The sequence below is a fragment of the Macaca thibetana genome, chromosome X (assembly GCF_024542745.1).
Source record: "Macaca thibetana thibetana isolate TM-01 chromosome X, ASM2454274v1, whole genome shotgun sequence".
In the NCBI taxonomy this organism is placed as follows: domain Eukaryota; kingdom Metazoa; phylum Chordata; class Mammalia; order Primates; family Cercopithecidae; genus Macaca; species Macaca thibetana.
The window spans coordinates 113,831,872-113,855,486 of NC_065598.1; the positions used below are offsets into that span (position 1 = coordinate 113,831,872).

At 45.4% G+C, this 23,615-nt stretch overlaps 1 protein-coding gene across 1 annotated transcript in view; it reads left to right on the forward strand.

Moving 5' to 3' along the window:
* The first annotated feature begins 19,658 nt into the window (after window positions 1-19,658).
* IL13RA1 (interleukin 13 receptor subunit alpha 1) overlaps window positions 19,659-23,615 on the forward strand; it is a 66,595-nt gene continuing 62,638 nt past the window's right edge. Inside the window, exon 1 of the mRNA XM_050776106.1 lies at window positions 19,659-20,077. Within this exon, the coding sequence (XP_050632063.1) occupies window positions 19,996-20,077 (82 nt within the window). The 5' untranslated portion in view covers window positions 19,659-19,995. The remainder of the gene's footprint in view (window positions 20,078-23,615) is intronic.

The window sequence follows — 23,615 nt, forward strand, 5'->3', positions numbered from 1 at the left end:
ACCATGTCCACTTTGACCTCAGACCATTTGTACTTGCTCTTACCTCCATTTAGAATGCTCTTGCCCAAAATGATACCATACCTTTCTTCCTCATTTTAGGTCTCGACTCACATGTCGCCTCATCCATAGAGGCCTTGCCTGAAAAAAAAATAACCACTCACCCCACTCCCAGGACCGCCCATCCACTTAACCTGCTTTATTTTTCTCCATACCAGTTCACACCCTCTGACATCATAGTATTACATTTTCTGGATTATGGTCTGTTTCAAAACCCCCAACTAGAATGTATGCTCAATGAGGGCAGGACTTTCATCTTGTTCACTGCTGTATCTTCAGCTCCTAAAACAGTTTACAGCACATAGTAGATGCTCAATAAATATTTGTTGAATGAATGGATAAATGAAAGGCACAACTAAGTGCAAGAAAAGTAGAGTCCAGAAAGGATGAAGGAACTGAAAACTAGAGGGATATGCAGGTGAACTGTGATCTGGTGATTTGAGATTCAAACCCTGTGGCCAAGACTATTAGTTCTGCTCTCTCTTTCTTTCTCTCTCTCTCTCTCTCTTTCTTTCTTAGACGGAGTCTCACTCTGTTGCCCAGGCTGGAGTACAGTGGTCCAATCTCAGCTCACTGCAAGCTCCGCCTCCCGGGTTGACGCCATTCTCCTGCCTCAGCCTCCCAAATAGCTAAGACTACAGGCGTCTGCCACCACACCCAGATAATTCTGTGTATTTTCAGTAGAGATGGGGTTTCACCATGTTAGCCAGGATGGTCTCGATCTCCTGACCTCATGATCCGCCCGCCTCAGCCTCCCAAGGTGCTGGGATTACAGGCATTAGCCACCACGCCTGGCCTCTTTCCTTCCTTCCTTCCTTCCTTCCTTCCTTCCTTCCTTCCTTCCTTCCTTCCTTCCTTCCTTCCTTCCTTCTCTCCTTCCTCCCTTCTCTCTCTCTCTCTCTCTTTCTTTTTGAGACAGAGTCTCGCTCTGTCACCCAGTGGTGCAATTTCAGCTCACTGCAACCTCCACCTTCTGGGTTCAAGCGATTCTCCTGCCTCAGTCTCCCGAGTAGCTAAGATTGCAAGCATACGCCACCATGCCTGGCTCATTTTAGTATTTTTAGTAGAGACAGGGTTTTGCTATGTTGGCCAGGCTGGTCTCCAACTCCTGACCTCAGGTGATCTGCCTGACTTGTCCTCTCAAAGTGCTGGGATTATAGGTGTAAGCCACTGCACCCAGCCCAAGACTATTAGTTATTTTCTAACACCCTTTCTCCTCCACATCCACAGAAATAGAACTACTGATTTTTAACTGTATACATGGCTACCCAGAGTAATGACCACGGCGACTAACCTCTGACCAAGGGGATGTAAAAGCAAATTTCATGTGGAAGCTACTGGGAATCTCCCTTAAAAGATAGCTGCCATGTTCCTTTCTTCTTGACTCCTTAGTTTTTCCTGTTGGCTGGAATGTGAAAGTGAAGCCTAGAGCTGGAGGAGCCATCTCGGACCGTGAGATGACCTGAGAAATAGAGGTCATATAGAGTAGAACAACAAGATCAAAGGAGGCTGCAGTGCCTGAGAGCATTATGAGGACAAACAGTCCACACTGGCTTCGGACTGCCGTTCTCTAGACTGCTTCATGAGAGATCAATTTTCCTCTTGTTCATGCCACTATTATTTTAGAGCTCTGTTTCTCTCAGCTGAACCTAATACTAACCAATACGATGAATATACAGAGAGAAAAGCCAAGGCCCTGGAACCAAGAACCCATATAAAGCCTGGATCTTCAATTACCCTTTCCCTCAGTGAAATGGTGAATTAGAAAAAAATCACGTCAGACTTGGGACAGAGGGGTGGCTCACATCTGTAATTCCAGCACTTTGGGAGGCCGAGGTGGGTGGATCACCTAAGGTCAGGAGTTTGAGACTAGCCTGACCAATATGGTGAAACCCTGTCTCTATTAAAAATACAAAGAGTAGCCAGGCATGATGGCGGGCGCCTGTAATCCCAGCTACTTGGGAGGCCAAGGCAGGAGAATTGCTTGAACTCAGGAGGCGGAAGTTGCAGTGAGCCGAGATTGTGCCACTGCACTCCAGCCTGGGCAACAGAGCGAGACTCTGTTTCAAAAAAAAAGAAAATAAAGAAAGAAAGGAAAAGAAAAAAAAGAAAGAAAGAAAGGAAAAGAAAAAAAAGAAAGAAAGAAAAATCATGTCTATTGGTTTCCTGCCTAGGCCTGAGTTCTGGGCAGAAAAATAGAGAATCCATAATCCCTAATGGAGAATATTTTTTTAAAAGCAGGATATAAAAAGCACCACCCAAAGAGGGAGAAGATAAATCTGAGTGTATTAAAATGAAAAATACACTTCTGAATGACAAAAGACATCATAAATGAAGTTACAGACAATGCCACAGACTACATAAACAACAAGGGATTAGTGTAAGGAAACATAAAGAACCCCATAATTCAATAAGTTAAAAGACAGGCAATCTGGTTTAAAAAAAAAAAAAAAACGAATGGGGAAAGAACATAAAGAGGAGTTTTGCAGAGGAGGAAACCTGAATGACCAACAACCAAATTAAAAGGTGCACAACCTCGATACTGAGTATGGAAATGTTAATTAAAATGATAACTCTGCCGTTATTGAGTCCCTACTATACATCAGGCAACACTGTAAGTGCCGTACATATCAATTTACATCCATCAAATTGGCAAAACTGTTTTTTGTTTTCTTTTTTGCTTGTTCCTTCTCTTTTTGTTGTTGTTTTATCTCTCTTTCTTTCCTTTTTCTTTCTTTCTTCTTTCTTTCTTTTTTTTTTTGGCAAAACGTTTTAAAGCACAACAAATAATCAATTTTGGCAAGGCTGTGAAGCGATGGAAACTTCCAGCCACTGCTGGGGAGAGTACAACCAAATTATAGGGCAATGTGGCAATATCTAGTGAAGTTGAAGATGCAACTCACAGCCGGGCGCGGTGGCTCAAGCCTGTAATCCCAGCACTTTGGGAGGCCGAGACGGGCGGATCACGAGTTCAGGAGATCGAGACCATCCTGGCTAACACGGTGAAACCCCGTCTCTACTAAAATACAAAAAAAATTAGCCGGGCGAGGTGGCGGGCGCCTGTACTCCCAGCTACTCGGGAGGCTGAGGCAGGAGAATGGCGTGAACCCGGGAGGCGGGGCTTGCAGTGAGCTGAGATCCGGCCATTGCACTCCAGCCTGGGCAACAGAGCTAGACTCCGTCTCAAAAAAAAAAAAAAAAAAAAAAAAAGATGCAACTCACTTTGTTTTTTTTTTTTTTTTTTTTTTTTGAGATGGAGTCTCGCCCTGTTGCCCAGGCTAGAGTGCAGTGATGCCATCTCAGCTCACTGCAACCTCCGTCTCCTGGGTTCAAGAGGTTCTCCTGCCTCAGTCTCCCGAGTAGCTGGGACTGCAGATGTGTGCCACCACACCCAGCTAATTTTTGTATTTTTAGTAGAAACGGGGTTTCACTATGTTGGCCAGCCTGGGCAACTCACTTCTAGAAGGATACTTGGAGAAAGTTTTGCATGTGTGCTCAAGAATATGCAGCCCTTGGCTGGATACCGCAGCTCACACCTGTAATCCCTGTAATCCCAGCACTTTGGGAGGCCAAGGCAGGTGGATCACCTGAAGTTAGGAGTTCGATACCAGCCTCATCAACATGGTAAAAATCTCTCTACTAAAAATACAAAAAATCAGCCGGGTGTGGTGGTGGGCATCTGTAATCTCAGCTACTCAGGAGGCTGAGGCAGGAGAATCACTTGAACCTGGGAGGCGGAGGTTGCAGTCAGCTGAGACTGCGCCATTGCACTCCAGCCTGGGTGACAGAGTGAGACTCCATCTCAAAAAAAAAAAATGCAGCCCTATTTGTAATAACAAAAAAAAAAAAAAAAAAGGAAACAATATAAATGCCCCCCACCAGGAGAATGTATATAAGTCAACATACATACTCTGGATTATTCTACAAGGAAGATGAATGAACTAGAAATATGTATCAATATAGATGAGTGTCACAAGCAAAATGCTGAAAAAGGCAAATTTGGAGATGATATGTACATATTACCATTGGTATATAATTTTAAAATATGTGTAACAATCCTGTAGTCTTTATGGACACCCTCATTGTAGTAATAGTATAAAAATATTTGAGATAATGAATATCTAGGGAGATATGGGGTAGGACAGACTCTGGCAAGGGTGTCAACTCTATATTTTCATTCTTAAAAAGAAAGGAAACTCAGGGAAATATAGCATAGGGTTACAGTTTGATAAAGCTACAGTCAGGCACAGTGGGGCACCTGTAGTCCAAGCTACTGGGGAGGCTGAGGTGGGAAGATGGCTTGAGCCCAGGAGTTCAAGGCTATATAGTGAGCTATATTTGTTCCTGTGAATAGACACTGCACTGCAGCCTGGGCTACATAGCCAGACCTCGACTCTAAAAGGCAACAACAAGGTTAAAACCAAGTAGGGGGTATATCTGTGTTCATACGTTGGTCTCTACACATTTCTGTATACTTGAAATATTAACAGTAAAAATATAAAAGAAGTAATCCAGTCATTTTGAAAAAAATAGAAAATAGCAAAGAACTACATAATCCCATCATTTAGAAATGTTAACATTTTGATCTAAAATGTGTCATCGATTTCTAGTACTTATTGAACCACTACATTGTGCCTAGTCAGGACACTGGACATTCAAGATACCCCAAGCCAGTAATACTATGCCATTTCTGGATGACACCTTGCCATAGGTACTGTCGAAATCTGTCAAAAAGGTCACAGCTCCATAAGGAAGTATCTTTAGAGTGTATGTTTCAGATTTTTCACTGAATTAATAGTCAATATTTGTCAAAGGGACTGCCCACTGTTTTCTGGAAATAACAATAACCAACACTTTTATTAAGTGTTTGATATGTGCCAGGCCCTATTCTGAGAGCTTTACATGCATTAACACAGTTTGTTTTTCTTGTTTCGAGACAAGGTCTTGCTGTTGCCCAGGTTGGAGTGCAGTGACACGATCATAGCTCACTGTAACCTCAAACTCCTGGGCTCAAGCGATCCTCCTGCTTCAGCCTCCCAGTCGGGAGCTGGGATTATAGGCATGCGCCACCAGGCTTGGCTAATTTTTTAACTTTTTTTTGCAGAGACGAGGTCTTGATATGTTGCCCAGGCTGGTCTTGAACTCCTGGACTCAAACTAATTTTCCCACTTTGGCCTCTCAAAGTGCTAGGATTATGTATTGACACATTTAATTCTCACAACTACCCTCTGAAGTAGGTGCCACTGTTTTCATTATCATCCCCATTTTCAAAAGAAGGAAGCTGAGGCACAAAGAAGTAACTTGCAAAAGTCACATGGCTACTAACGGGTTCGGGGGCGGGGGCGGCCAGGATTTCTATCAGGCAGTCTGGCTCCAAAGCTCTTGCTCTTAACTACTGTGAAATCTTATTTTCAGAATCACTAATTTTATGGCAATAATACTTTTGGTTATTGTTGTGTGGCAAGTGGAATCATTAGCATGAGTTGAGATTTGAATTCTAATATGGCATCGCCTAAATTGATCTCATTTCATGTAGTGTGTATGGCCTATCTCCTTAATCAGAGAGCAAGCTTCTAAAAGGCAGACAGGAGCTGGGCATGGTTGCTCATGCGTGTAATTCCAACACTTTGGGAGGCCAAGGTGGGTGGTCACCTGGGGTCAGGAGTTTGAGACCAGCCTGGCCAACATGGTGAAACTCCGTCTCTACCAAAAATACAAAAATTAGCCAGACATGGTGGCACATGCCTGTAATCCCAGCTACTCAGGAGGCTGAGGCAGGAGAATCACTTGAAACTAAGAAGTGGAGGTTGCAGTGAGCTGAGATCGTACCTCTGCACTCCAGCCTGAGTGACAGAGATTCCGTCTCTAAAATAACGCCAGGCACGGTGGCTCATGCCTGTAATCCCAGCACTTTGGGAGGCTGAGGCGGTTGGATCACGAGGTCAGGAGTTCAAGACCAGCCTGGCCAAGATGGTGAAACCCCGTCTCTACTAAAAATAAAAAAAAAAAGTAAAAAGCTGGGCATGGTGGTGGGCACCTGTAATCCCAGCTATTCGGGAGGCTGAGGCAGAGAAATGCTTGAGCCCAGGAGACAGAGGCTGCAGTAAGCCGAGATCGTGCCACTGCACTCCAGCCTGGGTGACAGAGCAAGACTCAGTCTCAAAAAATATAATAAAATAAAAGGCAGACACCATTTTTTTAAGACAATATCTTTTTGTAGGCTGGTATTTACCTTCAACAGTGTTATTTGCCTAGAGAAGGTTTTCAATAAATGCTTGTTAGCGGTGGAACGTATCCATACAGCTCAGCAGCAACCTCAATTCTTGCCTCCTCAGAAGAAAGAACTCGACTGATGGGCATAAGGCAGAAGGAGAGACTGAGGGAAGTTTTAGAGCAGGAGTGAAAGTTCATTAAAAAGCTTTACAGCAAGAATGAAAGGAAGGAAAGTACACTCAGAAGAGGGCCAAGCGGGCAACTTGAGAGACAAGTGCCCAGTTTGACCTTTGACTTAGAGTTTTATAGGTTGGCGTACTTCTAGGGTCTTGTGTTACTTCTCCTCACTCGCCCACCTCCTGAGACCTTATCGGGAAGTTGCTGATCACCAGTTTCAGGTGTTTTCTATTAGGAGAAAAGAATTAGAGAATTCTTTCCCTGGCACCGGCTGTGACCAAGTATTACTTTTTTTTTCTTTCTTTCTTTCTTTTTTTTTTTTTTTTTGAGACAGAGTGTCCCTCCGTCTCCCAGGCTGGAGTGCAGTGGCGCAATTTCGACTCACTGCAACCTCCACCTCCTGGATTCAAGCTATTATCCTGCCTCAGCTTCCTGAATAGCTGGGATTATAGGTGCACACCATCACGCCTGGCTAATTTTTTTTGTATTTTTAGTAGAGACGGGGTTTCACCATGTTGGCCAGGCTGGTCTCAAACTTCTGACCTCACGTAATCCGTCCATCTTGGCCTCCCAAAGTGCTGGGATCACAGGTGTAAGCCACCATGGCTGGCCACAATTATTACTTTAGCAAGACAGTTAACCACTCACTGCCTGACCATCACGGGATGGTTGCCTGACACTGCTGGTGTGTGTGTCGGGGGAGCCCTCTCCTGCCCTGCTCATACCTGACTAGCTATCTACTGTAACATACTTACTGAACAATTGAAGAGAAACACAAGAAAGCCCACCTACCTTTCCACACAGAGGCAAAAAGTTTAATTTCCTTGGTCAATCAAGAAAGATAGTCCCCAAGAGTTTTTTCTATTATTTCAGTTTTCATTAACTTTTTTGTTGAGATATAATTCAGTGATTTGAAGTGAATTCACACTCTGGGAGGCCAAGGCGGGCAGATCACGAGGTCAGGAGATCAAGATCGTCCTGGCTAACACAGTGAAACCCCGTCTCTACTAAAAAATATAAAAAATTAGCCGGGCGTGGTGGCGGGCGCCTGTAGTCCCAGCTACTCAGGAGGCGGAGGCAGGAGAATGGTGTGAACCCAGGAGGCAGAGCTTGTAGTGAGCTGAGATCGCGCCACTGCGCTCCAGCCTGGGCGACAGAGCGAGACCCCATCTCAAAAAAAAAAAAAAAGTGAATTCATTGGTTTTTAGTATATTCATTGAGTTATAGAGCCATCACCACAATTAATTTTAGAACATTTCAATGAAATTTAAGACATTTTCATCAACCCCCCAAAAACACTTGTGCCCATTTGCTAATGTGCCCATTGGCAGTCACTCCTCTTCCCTAATTCCTCCCCCAACAGTCTTCCCGCCAGTCCCTGGCAACTACTAAATTACTTTCTGTCTCTATAGACTTGCCCCTTCTGAACATCTTATATAAATGAAATCACAATATATGGTCTTTTGTGACTGGCTTCTTTCACTTAGCATGATGTTTTCAGGGTGGTATATTCATACAATGAACTATTAACTGGCAAGAAAAAGGAACGCAGCCAATTTATAATGTATTGCAAGATTTCAGACATATTTATACATTTTATTTTGTACATTTTTATTGTGGTAAAACACACATCACATAAAATTTACCATTTTAACAATTTTGAAGTGTACAATTCCATGATATTAAGTACATTCATATGTTCTGCAATCATCACCACCATCTGTCTCCAGCACTTTTTCATCATCCCAAATTGAAAACTCTGCATGTGGCTGAGTCCGGTGGCTCATGCCTTGCTAACCCCAGCACTTTTTGGGAGGCTGACGCAGGAGGATCACTTGAGCTCAGGAGTTTGAGACCGGCCTGGGCAACATGGTGAAACCCCGTCTCTACAAAAAATACAAAATTAGCCAGGTGTGGCAGCACCCATCTGTAGGAGACTGAGGTAGGAGGAAATATTGAGCCCAGGAGATCAAGCCTGTAGTGACCTACGGTTGTGCCACTGCACTCCAGCCTGGGCAACAGAGTGAGACGCTGTCTCCAAAAAAAGAAAAAGAAAACTCTGTATGCATTAAAAAATAACTCCTCATTTCCCCTCTCACAGCCCCTTGTAACCACTATTCTACTTTCTGTGTCTATGTATCTGACTATTCTAGGTACCTTATTTAAGAAGAATAATATGGTATTTGTCCTTTTGTGACTGGGTTATTTCACTTAGCATAATGTCTGCAAAGTTCACATTGTAGCATGTGTCAGAATTTCTCTCCTTAAGGCTGAATAATACTCCATTGTATGTGGATACCACATTTTGTTTATGCATTCATTCACTGATGGGCATTTGGGTTGTTCTCATCGTGTGGCTATGGTGAATAGTGCTGCTATGAACATGGGTGTACAGATATCTGTTCAAGTTCCAGCTTTCAATTCTTTTGGTTATATATTTAGAAATGTAGTCGTTGGATCATATGACAATTCTCTCTTATTTTTCGAGGAACCTCCATACTGTTATCCATAGTAGCTGCACCATTTTACATTCCCATCAGCAGTGCACAAAGATTCTAATATTTCTATATCCTGTATGACTCTTGTTATCTTCTGTTTTTTGATAATAGCCAAACCAACCTAATGGTGCGATGTGGTATCTCATTGTAGTTTTGGTTTGCATTTCCCTAATGATTATACCTTGTTTTTTGGTCTGTTTTACTTTATTTTTAATAAATCATATTATCCATTAAATACCTTGAGAGAATTCAAGAATTTATTTACGGCCAGGTGCAGTGGCTCACGGCTTTAATCCCAGCACTTTGGGAGACTGAGGGGGGCAGATCACAAGGTCAAGAGATCGAGACCATCCTGGCTAACACAGTGAAAACCCGTCTCTACTAAAAATACAAAAAATTAGCCAGCCGTGGTGGCGGGCGCCTGTAGCCCCAGCTACTTGGGAGGTGGAGGCAGGAGAATGGCGTGAACCCGGGAGGCGGAGCTTGCAGTGAGCCGAGATCACGCCACTACACTCCAGCCTGGGCGACAGAGCGAGCCTCTGTCTCAAAAAAAAAAAAATTAAATTAAAAAAATGTGTTTACAAAATAAATAATCCTTACGTGTCTAAAAATTGTTTAACTTAGTGTTTAAAGTCCAGTACATTTGCGAGTGAAGAAACTAATTGCTGCAGTCATTTAAGCATTAATATGGCAGGCATTGTGCTGGACAGTTGTCACAGCTGAGGTTCCCCAGGAAGAAAACTCTGAGACAGGTGGTTAAGTAAGGAGTGCTCTGGGGATGAATACCTGTGGGAGAGAGGAAAAGAAAGCAGGAATCAGGTCTTCCATAATTTTTGAAACTTTAAAGAGGTCTCGAGATCAAAAATTTCAGAGCCACTGGTCTACAGCATACTAGGGGAGGTAAAACCCCCTCAGAGTCACTTCAAATCAAATATTTATCTGGCTACTAATAGTGGAAGACCCTCTCTGCTGTTCATCTCTCTCCCCCTCTCATTCCCTACTTTCTCTCTCTCTGTCTCTCTCGTCTCCTTTCCTTTACCCACTCTTTCCTAAAAGTCCACCTCCTATATGTGTTTCACTCTGCATCCCTGTGTGTTGGTCTCCCATGTATGTTCATTCATCTTCTGCTCCTCAAATCTTTTCTGTGGATTGCAAGAAACCAAACTGCTCCTGTTTCTATGCTCGCAGTATCATTGTCTTTGATAAAGATAGATATGATAGATTATATATAGTTTGTTTCTTAGAACTTCTGAATAATATAGAGGCATTTTGTTATTGTAGATGCTAGCAGTCAGAAATATATTGCATTTCATCAGGAATATATTGCATTTCATCTACATTGTAAGTTGACATTGTAGTTTTGTAATAAAGAAATTTCAAAAATTACCAACAGTGTCTATTTAAACTTTACTGTGAAGAATGATAGCATATGCTTAGTTGTTGTCATCAAAATATTGGACTCTCAAATTGTCGTGAGACTCGACTGAAATATGGAAGTTCGGCACCTCTGTTTATTTCAATCCAAGTGTGGAAACTACCAGAAAACAGAAAAGCACCCAAAACTCCACCAAGTGCCAATGTTCCTCCAGTGACACAATGAATCTTGAAAGTACGTCATGCTACAAAGGACATGAAAAAGCAAAATCTAAAGCAACTAGAGAAAGGAATCTCTACAGCAATCAAATACCAAATTAGAAGAAGGCTTTTTGTTGTTGTTGTTGTTTTGTTTGAAGAGTTTTTGCTTTTTTGGAAACAAAATGTTTTGCTTTCTCCATGCATCATGAAGGAAACAAAAATACACAGCTTGTTAAATTTAGTTGTGGCTCTGTCACAACAATGATGACAAAATTTTCCTCTGACCACAATGTGTTTGAGTACAAATGGTTCCTCTTTCCAGGCTCTGGCCTGTGCATACACAAATTCCTAGTGAGGTGAGACCCACTCCCCCACAGTGGCACAGCGGAGCTCTTTCTTGAGAGTAGAGAGTGAGGATCCGGCTATCCTTCATATGTGAAGGTGCTAAGGAATTCAACTGTATCCTAGTTGGTGAACGCTATGGCCTTTAAACTCATTCATAAAAACCGGTGATCCCAGTTGATCTAATTTCACCATGGCCAGCCAGGAATGGCACCCAGCGTTGACTATGTGTACCTTTGCCAGCTTGTGGAGTGGGGATCAGTAGACGAGGCACTCCTCCCTGACCCTGTCCCTGCTGTGCCACCAAGACCCTTTACATTGACTCTCTTCCCCAAAAAGGGCTTCATCATTGCAGCTTGTGCATGTAGCTTGCCTGGGGATGAAAGGGTAAGAGGAAACAGGAAATTGAGTGGCAATAAAGGAGAAATGAAAGAAAAAGGACTAAGAACAAATGGGACAATGTCAGCAGAAAGGAGAACAACAGAAGCGGAACCGCAAGAGACAAGGGAACTGTAAAGATGAAAGAGTACTAGAAATTCTAATAATAGTTCCCATTTATTAGTGATTACTATGTGCTAGGCACTGGCTAAACATTTTATGTCAGTTTCTTCATCTCATTTAATCTTTACAATAAACCCTGTGGTAGGCACTATTATAGCATTATGCCTAGTTTACAAAAGATAAAACATGCTCTTGTTATGAAAAAAGGCCAAAAAAACAAATGCCCACAACATTTAGCAGAATTCTAGAAAGAAGAAGATAAAAAGAAACAGAAAAATGGGACAAATAGAAAGCACAGAATCAGATGGTAGATATAAGTATAAATATATTAGAAGTTTGGCTGGGCATGGTGGTTCACGCCTGAAATCCCAGCACTTTGGGAGACCAAGGTGGGAGGATCACTTGAGCTCAGGAGTTCAAGACCACATAGGGAGCCACACAGGGAGACCCCCATCTCTACCAAATTAAGAAAAAAGAAAGAAGTAAATATAAGTGAACTAAAGTCTACAGTTAAAAGACAACAATTGCCTATTGTATAGAAAAAAACAAATTTGCACTTTATGCTGTTCCCAAGATCAGACCTAAAACATAATTGCACTGAAAGGAAAATAAGGATGTAAGAAAATGTACCAGGTACATACTAACCAAAAGAAAGTTAATGATGTTATAATAAATTAGTCAAAATACACTTTAAGACAAAGAATAGTACTTCATTGATGAAAGGTACTTCATAGTGATAAGTGGTTTGGTTCACGAAGAAACTGTAACAATTCTAGATTTGCATATATTCGATGAAATAGCCTCGAAAAAAATATATAAAGCAAAAATTAACAGAATTATAAGAAGAATTTGACAAACGCACCATTATAATATCATAGTGAGAATTGTAACACCCATCTCTCAGTAATTAGCAGGTCCAATGGAGCATAAAACCAGCAAGTATGTTGATTTGACCAACACAATCCACAAACTTGACTTAATGGAACGTATAGAACACTGGGCCCAGTAATTGGAGAATATGCATCTTCCTCAAACACTCATGGAACATTTGCAAAAACAAACTATATATTGTGACATAAAGCAAACCTCATCACACTCGCAAAGACTGGTACCATCCTGGAAACTGGGAATGAGAAGAAGTTAAGGAGTGGTCCTTGCTTCTGTGGCTGAGAAGTAGCAAGGCTGGTGCAGTATAGCACCAGGGATGCCAATGAGGTCACACTGTAGTCAACTTGCTCTATGAATGAGGGTCGGAATATGCAGTCCAGGTCAACGACTATGGGAAAGATGGGTTTAGGCAGGGACTAAACTGGGGTGGGTTTTGCTGCTCCTCCAGAAGCCTGGTATTTTCCAATCCACAAATGAGGCCTCAATTCTGTGCTTGCATTTGTATCTGTCCAATAGCTAAATATGCAGAGTGACCTCTGGGGATGCAATTGGGATATGCAAATGAGAGCATACATTCCTGGGGTAGAGTCACAGACATGCAAAGGGTCCCTTCCTTGGAGAGGCGTTGTGGATTGGGGCAAGAGGGACTAGAGGCTTCTTTGTTTAAATGAAAATACTAATTACCCTACACTTTCAAAGCAAACAATGGAGACCTTTCAAGGCAAGAAGGTGCAGGTGACTGACACACAAATGGAGCATATGAATCAACCAACCTTCCTTCCTTCCTTCTTTCCTTCTTTCTCTCTCTCTCTCTTTCTTTTTTGCCAGTCTTACTCTGTCGCCCAGGTTGGAGTGTAGTGGCGTGATCTCGGCTCACTACAATCACTTCCTGGACTCAAGCCACCCTCCAGCCTCAGCCTCCAGAGTAGCTGGGACTACAGGCATGTCACAGTGCCTGGCTAATTTTTTTTGTTTTGTTTTGTTTTTTTGTTTTTTTTGTAGACATGGAGTCTGGCCATGTTGCCCAGGCTGGTCTGGAACTCCTGTGTTCAAGTGATCAGCTTGCCCCAGCCTCCCAAAGTGCGAACGTTTAAACTGAGGAACCCGAAGGCCGAGGAGAGATCCTAATGCCAGGGAACTGTGTGGCGAAGCACTAACGGAGCTGGTAAAGGCTGGTAAATGTGCAAGGATTGGACCTGTCCTGCCTGGACCAGAACAGGGGACAGGCCCTACGTAGAGTTTTAGATCCAGGGCGGGGAAAGTACAGTGAAAAGATTGTAGGGGATCCTGGCTGAGATGCCAGGGTAGTGGTAGTGGTAGTGGCAGTGATGACAGCAACACAGCCAGAAGCTAAAGGAGGGGCCCTGGATGCTAAGACACAGAGGCCCTTCCTCTTTCAGAGACTGAAGTGTTGGAAAACAGAGTAAGGCCAACTCCAGAGAGGAAGGGTTGGCAGCCTGGAGGAAGTGAGGCCAGGGAGCTTCTGAAAGAAATAATGAATGCTTTCAAGAGGAGCAAGAGAGGGTAGGGGCTCCAGGCCCCAGGAACATGCTCCCGTGTAGAGCAGCACCCCAAGTAGTTTTGCCCAGGGAAGAATCAGCCTCCTGGAACCTGGGCTCTGACTGAGGGAGCCAGTAGTTTGCCTGGAGGCTGGCCCTGTCCCGGGCTGCCAATACCTCAAATAGTCTTTCCTGGGCCTTCTTACCTCCAGACAAGAATTAATGAAGTCTTGGTAATTCATCTTAGAAAGCTAACCACCACATATTATGTCAGCATCTTGTTTGTAAAAGTCTGCTGTGACTTCTTATTGCTTATGAGGTCAAGCCATAAACTGACTGCTCTCTCTCTCTCTCTCTCTCTCTCTCTCCTCTTAACCTCCTTCTCTCATTCTGGTCATCCTTCAAGGTCTAGTTCAACTCCCACCTACTGTAAGAAACCTTCAAAAGCAATTTCAACCACACAGGCCTGTGTCACCTTTCTTTGAACCTGCACCACAGAAGAGCATTTGTACCATTTTTGTTTGCGTTTTGCATTTTCTCTAATTGCTCTCTATACCTTTCCACAACTTAGACCAGGAGTCTCCTAGGAGCAGGCCTTTGGCTTGTTGGTTGGTATTCTTCACAGTACCTAGAAAAATGTATAATTTATTTATTCAATTAAAATATATTTATTGAGCATGTATTATGTACCACATGTAGTTTTGAGTGCTGGGGATCCCGCTGGGAACCGATCAGAAAAAACTTCTTGTCCTGATGGAGCTTACATTCCAGTGTAGAGAGCAAATGACCCAGGAAGCGGGAGGAGAGAGAGGAAGTGGCCATGGGGCTTGCAGTTTTCAATGGGGTGGCCAGGACAGGCCTCAGTGAGAGATCTGACAGAAGCCAGGGAGTGAGGCATGAGGATATCTTGACGGGGAGAGAGCAAATAGCCAAAGAAAAAGTCAAGGCAAAGACCCTCGGACAGGAGTGCATTTAGCTTGTGTGAGGAACAGCCAGGCGGTCAGTGTTGCTGGAAGAGAGTAAGGGAGCCAAGGACAGCAGTAGGAGAGAAGGTTAGAGAGATAATGGGGTCAGATAGGGTAGGGCCTTGGAAGCCATCTTGAGGACTTTAGCATAGGAGAGTTCTGGGTAAAGAGGGTGCCGTGTTGAATTAAAGAGTTAATTTAATAACTGCTGTAGGCTGGGTGCAGTGGCTCACACCTATAATCCCAGCACTTTGGGAGGCCACGGCAAGTGGATCACCTGAAGTCAGGAGTTCGAGACCAGCCTGGCCAACATGGCGAATCCCCATCTCTACTAAAAATACAAAAATTAGCCAGGCATGGTGGCAGGCACTTGTAATCCCAGCTACTTGGGAGGCTGAGGCAGGAGAATCTCTTGAACCCAGGAGGTGGAGGTTGCAGTGAGCTGAGATCGCACCACTGCAGTCCTGTATGGGAAACAGAGCGAGACTTCGTCTCAAAACAACAACAACAACAAAAACTGCCGTAAGGTTTGGAAGCCCACAGGTCTACGGGTTTCAGGACACTGACCCAGTCACCCAGAAGCATGCCTACTCTCAGGCAAAACCCAAAGGGTCCTGTCAGTGGCCTCTTGTGCAAGCAACACTCCCTTGAGTGAACTCCACTAAAACTGTAGAAGAAAACCACTTGCTGAAGAGCAAGGACCTTTAATTGAATTAAACCCAAACACTGAGAACGAGTTATGAGTCACTAACCATGTTCCATTCATCTTTATATTCTCTGTGGTACCGGAGGATGCCTTCCTCCAAGCTCCCCCGACTCAATCCACTCAGAATCTAAGTCAGAGTAGAGCTCTTGCTGTACACACATGGCTCCAAGACAAGGTCCCTGGGGATTGTTCCTTTCAGTCAGATTACCACCACTAAGCTCCTCCTAGGTAGAAACCCTGGAGTCACCCTGGACCGTCTGGCCTCCAGGAGCTTGAATCCAGTGGCAGAAATAGTCATGCACACAAACCTCTGTGTGATTTGATCTGATAGAGGGAGGTGTCTGGTGCTATGAGCACACACACAGGAGGAAGCAAAGAATTTTGCATTTGGGAGTTAGAGAAGCCACTAAAAAATGTGACACTTGAGAAATGGAAAAGCATTTTAGATAGAGGGAACAGCAAGAGAAAAGGTTTGTAGTGAGAAAATATCACAGGTGACAAACAAGAACCGGGCAAGTCGTAAGTGAGGAAACACTGACTAGGCCAGGGAGCAATAGGGAGCCCTAGGGCCTGTGCAGACAGGAAGTACATGCCCTGTTAACAAGGTGGCAGCCCATCTGACATCTGCTGACTGTTTCCACACTGAAACAGGTCCAACATTACCAGGACTTTTGATTTCTTAAGAGAAGCTGAAAATTTGGGGCCTTAGGCAAAATCTCGTCTTAAAGAAAATTTTGGCATCTAGATTCCCATGAATTCCAACATGATATGGACCAAACACAATTGCTCACAAGGGAGATTCAGCCTGAAGGTGGCCAGTCAGCCACCTGGGACCTGGAAGCCTGGCTGGAAGTGAAGCTGGGAAGAGTGTGGGGAATCTATCCTGAAGAGGCAAGCCTGCAGGCAGAGGAGCTGAGACTGCCTTTTGTGGCATTTGATGAAGGGAGGGGTGTCACTTAAGCTTAAGCTGAGGAATGACATGGACAGATTTGCTCATTGGGAAGATCTGTCTTGTAAAGAGTAGATTCTCATGGCCAGTTTGAAGACTGTTGCTGGAATGGTGATAAAGGCCTGAAATAGAACCATAGAGGTGAAATTGGCTGGTGCGGGGAGGAATAGATCTGAGATGTTTTACCATCTAATAAGTGACTGCAGGGCTAGACAGTGGATGGGGAACTGGGGGTATGAGATACAGGAAAGGGAGTTGTCAAGAGTAAGTACTTTTAGCGTTCATCTCTAATTTTGGCCAGGCATGGGGGACAGTGGGTGGGTGGGGAGCAAATACAAAAGACAACAAAGAGTATTCTAGCTTAGGATCTCTCACCTTTGGCACTGTTGTCATCTTGAGTAGAAAAAGTTTTTGTTTTGGGGGCAGTCCTGTGCATTGTATTAAGAACAGCATCCCCCGTCCCTGCTCCAGTCTTGACAACCAAAAATATCTCTCCATATTGCTGAATGTCCCCTGGGATGTAAAATTGCCCTGGTTGGGAGCCACTGATCCAAAATCAGGAGGGAAATTCCCTGTTTTCAACTTCTCCTTTTTCTTTGTTTCGCAGTGGTGTGAGGTTTTGCTTAGAGGACCCTTTGTGAGATTTTTGTCTAAGGGACCAGCACTTTTAGCTAAGCCCTTGGAATATGCTGGTGTCTGTGTCCTTTTTGGACTCAGGAAGGTGTCTCTAACTGGATGGAAGGACACCTGACTTTGGAAAGAGGGACATCATTCTTTCCTGCCAGACATTTTCTTGCATATGCCCTTTTCAGCCTCCAGTTACAGAAAAGGATGAAGCCTTAGCGAGAAGGGCAAGGGTCAGAACAGTTCAGTGGAGTGGCCTAGGTACACAGGGCAGCACAGAACTCCGGCCACCCCAGGCCAAAGTGAAAGAAAGGCCACTGGTAGTCTCACACCCAAGTCATCAGGACTCTAAGGGTTAAACTTGATGTTGACTCATCATGATTTTGATTTACACAAAGCCAAACTGAAAGCTCCTTGTCTACTGCAGTTCCTGGAAAGCCTTCTATCTGTCTTCATTCTTCCTGCAGACCAGGGCAGTGGTCTGATTCAGTCCAAGACGCTCTTTGAATCACAGTATGTGGAGATTACAAATAAAAGTTTTATGTTGAAGAAACAGCATTCCTGACTCTTTCCACACCCTTCCAAAAATTTGAAAAATCGTTGCATGATCTTTAGGGTTGGGAAGAAGGGAAAGTAATGATATAGTCTTAAGTCCAGCAGGCCAGAACTGTCTTGGTGAAAAGAAATCAGGTCTCTCCCCTCTCCACATTGCCCTTTGTTTTTTTCCTCACAATGTTCAAATTCTCAGGGCTTTTCTGGAAGCTCATGATAAGTTGCAATCCCTATTTTTCTAATCATTTGCTACCATTACTGTTTTACTAAGCACTTGGTCAATCTATGCCAAGCAGTGCCCATGATGGGACTCAGCCAGTCCCCAGGGGCTCCTGTTCCAACTAAAGACTCCTTAAAAGGCAGATGACATAACCATTTTGGAAACGTTATTATAAACTTATCGTATAATGTTTATAGCAAACGTCGACAAGTGTATATGTTTGTGGTGGTGGGGGAGGAAAGGCCTTGGGTTACACAGTGGCTGACCTATCTGTGGGAGGGATTTAGAAATAATGACACTATCTCTCAGTTCTACAGGCCTTGATACTTTACAAACTGTTTTCATAAACATTATTTTGTTCAATAACATATGCAAGCCAGGATTTATTATTATTTTTTTTGAGAACAGGGTCTCACTGTTACAAACCTAGGCTGGTTTTGAACTCCTGGGCTCAGGTGATCCTTCCACCTCAGCCTCCAGAGTAGCTCGGATTACAGGTGCATGCCACCATGCCTGCATTCTGGAATTTATTCTGAACCATTAGCCACAAGAATCAACATCCTGAGATTCAGCACAGTAAGGCCCTCCTCCTGGAAGCTTCCCTTGCTCCTTCCCTCCCAAAAGGCACCCTTTTTGTATCCCACAATTCCTTGTTCTTTCCCTTATCACAGCCCCTCAAACTGACTGCAGCTTTCTGTTAGCAGAGCTTGCTTTTGATGAGTGTCTTCTACAGTTCCTGGAACGATTTCATAAATATTTATTGAATTTGAGGGCCTTTATTTCAAGAGTGGAACCTTTGTTTTGAATAGGTTAAACATCCCTGTGCCCTTTGGGTGGGGTCCACACTAGGTATATTATCAGCATTTTTATTGGTATACTTTTTGTAACTGTTTTCAGGTATATGCATTGGCTTAATTCGGCCAAAATACACCTCATTATGGTTCTCATCATCCATCTAGACATGACTCTTTTTTGGGAGAATGTGATAGAATAATGTCCCCCTCCCATGATTCCATATCCTGATCCCCAACACCTGTGAATATGTTACCTCACATAGCAAAAATGACTTTTCAGTTATGATTAAATCAAGGATTTTGAGATGGGGAGATTATTATGAATTATCTAGTCGACCTAATCTAATCACAAGGGTCTTTATAAGGGAAAAGGGGAAGTAAGAGGGTCAGAGTCAGATACGACAAGGGAAGCAGAGGTCTGAGTGGTTCCGCAACAAGCCAAGGAACGTGGGTAGCCTCTAGAAGCTGGAAAAGTCGAAGACACAGATTCTCCCCTAGAATGTCCCGAAGGAATACAGCTCTGCCACACACCTTGATTTCAGCTCAGTGTCACTTCTGACCTCCAGAACTGTAATAAAATAAAACTAAATTTGTGGTCATTTGTGACAGCAGCAGCAGGAAATTCCTAAGGACTCTTGTTTTCCTTCCTCCTAGCCTCACTGACCCTCATAGGCGCCCAAGTATCAATGTGTATTCTTCTGACTGACCTCCCAACCCCTTGAAAAATATGTAGAAAGCTGGTCGTGTGCTTTAAAAAACGCACGTATGGTACCCTCCCTCATGTTTGGAATGTTCCTTTTAAAATCAACAATATGTATTGCCAGCTTTCAAATATGCCCTTTGTCCTTTTCACAAAGCACAGTGCTGCCAGGGTCCCCAAGTCCACCCAGTGAAGTAGGGCTGGTATTACTAACCCTGGAGTCAGCGCTAGCAAACAAAGGCTCATAGGTCAAGGGCTGGAAGCCACGTTTCCAGATTCCCAGGCCAAGGCTGTTTTCCGCAGATGACTCGGTCCTGGTGTCCGGCAGGGCACAGCCCCTAGCGCTTCCGAGGCCCGGCAAGTGTGCAGGCAGCGGCGACGCCGGCTCCGCCGCGCGGAGGGAGGGGGCCCGGGTAGCGCCCGGACTGGGCGGCGACGTGGTGGAGGAAGTTTTGTTCGGTCAGAGACCGGACCCGGGAGCTGCGGGTGAGCCAGGTGTCGAGCCTTGGGAGCCCTAGGAGCCATAGGAGCTGCCAGAGCCGCCGGCGCACCGCCCCGCCTTGTCCTGCTGCTCTCGCCAGCTCAGGTTACCTGAGGCCGGTGGGCGGGGCGGCCCTTCCCGTCTGCGCCGGCCCCCAGCCTCCAGGGCGGCGGAGCCGGGAAGTGGAAGAGGGAGCGAAGGAGGCGGGGACTGCCGAGGCTCCAGCCCCGCCGGGCTCCGAGGCGAGAGGCTGCATGGAGCGGCCGGCGCGGCTCTGCGGGCTGTGGGCGCTGCTGCTCTGCGCCGGCGGCGGGGGCGGGGGCGCCGCGCCCACGGGTGAGTGCGACCCTCTGGGCCCGAGGGCTGAGGGCGGTGAGGGTCACGAATGAAAGGCCCGGGAGGTCACCGCCGGGCGGAGGGCCGAAGCTGGGGTGGGTGCTGGGGGCTGCCCTCGCGAGGCCCCGCGCTTGGCGGCTGCGGCTTCCCGCGCGGGGTCTCTGGGGCCCTGTACTGGGGCCGGTTCGAGGTGGGACCTGGGAGCTGCGGGGTTTTCCCGAACTCCGGGTGCGGCGGAGGTGGCGGCACCGAAGTAGCAGGACGGCGACTTGTCGTCGCACTTCCCTTGGGCCGTCGGGAAGAGCCAAGGAGGCTGGCGTCCAGGCTTGCAGGGGCGGGGGCCCCGAAACATGCCCGCGGGGTCAGAGGGCCGCGGGTCAGCGCCCGGAATGTCGTCTGTGAGTCCCGGAGGAAATGAGGAGCCAGAGCAGGCGGGGACCACGACCGAAGTCCAGGCGAGCTGAGAACGCGCTGGGGCTCTTTACCGGAGGCCGCGCCAATCCTCACTGTCTAAGGGTGGCTCTTGCGGGTGGAAGTTGAAGGGAACCTCTAAACATCTCAGTCCTTGTTGAAAAAGGACCTGACGATCATGACCTCCTCTGGCGTGGAAGAAATCCTTTGGGAAACCCAGAACAGCATCCCGGCAGATGATCCCCCCACCAGATGCTCCCCCTGCCCCACTCTCTTTAATAAACCTTATATTTTAGAGTAATTGTAGATTTATGGAAAAGTTGCAAAGATAGTTCAGAGAGTTCCTGTGTATCCCTCACCCTGTTTGGTAACTTCTTTTTTTTTTTTTTTTTGAGACGGAGTCTCGCTCTGTCACCCAGGCTGGAGTGCGGTGGCCGGATCTCAGCTCACTGCAAGCTCCGCCTCCCGGGTTCACGCCATTCTCCTGCCTCAGCCTCCCGAGTAGCTGGGACTATAGGCGCCCGCCACCTCGCCCGGCTAGTTTTTTGTATTTTTTTAGTAGAGACGGGGTTTCACCGTGTTAGCCAGGATGGTCTCGATCTCCTGACCTCGTGATCCGCCCGTCTCGGCCTCCCAAAGTGCTGGGATTACAGGCGTGAGCCACCGCGCCCGGCCAGGTAACTTCTAATCAACCTGACAGTTGTGAAAATTTGGGAGTTAATGACTTCCTTAGGAGCAGCTCCTGGAAGGAATGGCCTTCTGTATGTTTCTGGTGACAGTGAAAGCCCCAAACTGTATAGGTTTTATTATCACATTGACACAAACACCTACATATGCTTAGTGTGTTTTTACCAATGTGCTTTGAAATCCAACTTGAAATGTTGATTAGGAAACCTTGATGCCCTCTATGGATTCAGTCAATAAAATACATGCTGCCAGGCAGTGTTTTAGAGGCTGAGGATGCAGCAGTGAGCAAAACAGATCAGGTCCCTGCCCTCAGACATATGGGGGGGTGGGGGTAACTATGATATGTCGGAGGGTGCTAAGTAGAGAAAAACACAGCAGCTGGGAAGGGATTTGCCATTGTAAAAAGGGTGGATCGAGAAGAAAACCTGTTGCTGAAAGGTGGCATTTGAGTAGAGACCTGAGGGAGACTTGAAGCTTGTCAGTCAATAATTATTCAGGTGTCTGCCTTATTTAGTACTGAGCCAGGCTCTTTAGGTTGACTTAGAACCTGAGAGTGTATAGCAAAATTCTTGCCCCACAAGGGCCTCTAGTTCAGTTGGGGACACCTGATTTCCATAATCATACGGGGACATTGCAGTCCAGAGAAGGGAAGGGACTTGTCTAAAGTTACCCATCTCATTAGTCTCCTGATTTTCACAGTGCCACTCCAGCACCCTCCCTCCTACAGACTCACTCCCACACACACCTGAAACAACAGCTGGCCATCTAGACAATAGTGGCAACTCCCAACTTCATCAGTTTTGTCACAATGGTTTGTTGTTAACTTGCTTCTTTAGAAAACAGTAACTTCTCTCCCCGTTAAAAGTATTGATAGAATTGCATTGAGATATGGTGGGAAAAAATTAGATGTTTCCAGTGAGACGAGTTTTAGTGGTTCTGGGCTGGTCATTTCCTCTCTGTTGTGCTGCAGTTAGTTTTCTCATCTGTGAAATGAAGAGGTTGAACTGCATAACTTCTAAGAGCTCCTCCAGCTCTAATCCTCAGAGTGTTTATAAAAGTGATTAGATTACTAGCTTAGTTTAACCTGTCCCACTCAATGGCCCACACTGTGGCATGTCTTAATTATATGTATATGGCATGTATGCCCAGCAGTTTTCTAACTGCTTTACTTGTACCATTTCATTTAATCTTTACCAATAATATAACCTGTAGGTGCTGCTATTAGTCCCATTTTGCACACGAAAAAGTTGAGGCACAGTGCGACCAAGACCCTTGCCCAAATTCTCATAGCTGGCAAAGTGGAAGAGCTAGGTTTCCAACCCTGGCAGCCTGATTCCAGAGGCCACGCCCTTAACCACTGTACTCTGTGCTTCTGCCCAGCAGAAAAGACACGAGTCTTTAGCTGAACACCTCCCAGGGTAGCAGGGCAGGACTGCTTGGGACCCACGAAAGTATGTGCAAGCCATTTGTTAAGAAGCTAATGATACTATATTAGGCCAGGTGCAGTGGCTCATGCCTGTAATCCCAGCACTTTAGGAGACTGAGGTGGGTGGATCACTTGAGGCCAGGAGTTTGAGCATGGCCAACATGGCAAAACCCTGTCTCTACTAAAAATACAAAAATTAGCCGAGTGTGGGATTACATCCCTGTAATCCCAGCTACTCAGGAGGCCGAAGCATGAGACTCATTTGATCCTGGGAGGCAGAGGTTGCAGTGGGCGAAGATCAGGCCACTGCACTCCAGCCTGGGCGACAGAGCAAGACTGTCTCAAAACAAAAAAAAGAAGCGAATGACAGTACATTGGAGACTGGCTTTATAGTGGCTGGGCTGTGTGGTCCAAACAACTAGTACTATAGGCATTCAAAAGAGAAAAAGCTGAAGGTTGGTAGTTTTATGGAAGAGGTAAAACTTGAGCTAAATCTTCTGGATGAGTGGGTGGAGAATTTATTCCAGGTGGGGGGAATAGCAGGAGCAGAGACCCAGAAATGAGGGTAAGGTGCTCCTTTGTGGTCAGGAAGGAGCCTGGCTTGGCAGGAGAGTGCATTGGTAAAGTCAATCCAGGCAGAATAGCTTGATTTGCCCTTGAAAGCTCTGAGTCCGGAACAGCATGAGGAAAATAACACAGGAGGAGGAAGCAAGCAGGGAGACGACTGGGTAGGGGAGCCCCTGGAGTGTGAAGCTACACAGGAATCTATGGTTGCAGGTCTCCACTAGAAAAATGTGCTGTGAACCCTTCCTGTCCAGGACCATGACTTACTGGTATCTTCCCACCTGGTGGGGCACAACAGAGTATATTTGCATGATTGGGGTAACTAAGAAAGATGTTGCAAGAAAAAAAACGAACAGGAGTTGATGCCTGAGTGGATGTAAGGGAAGGAGATAGATGACTCATATATGACTCTTGTGATTTCCTTAACTTTTCCCGAAATGTGCATGCCTC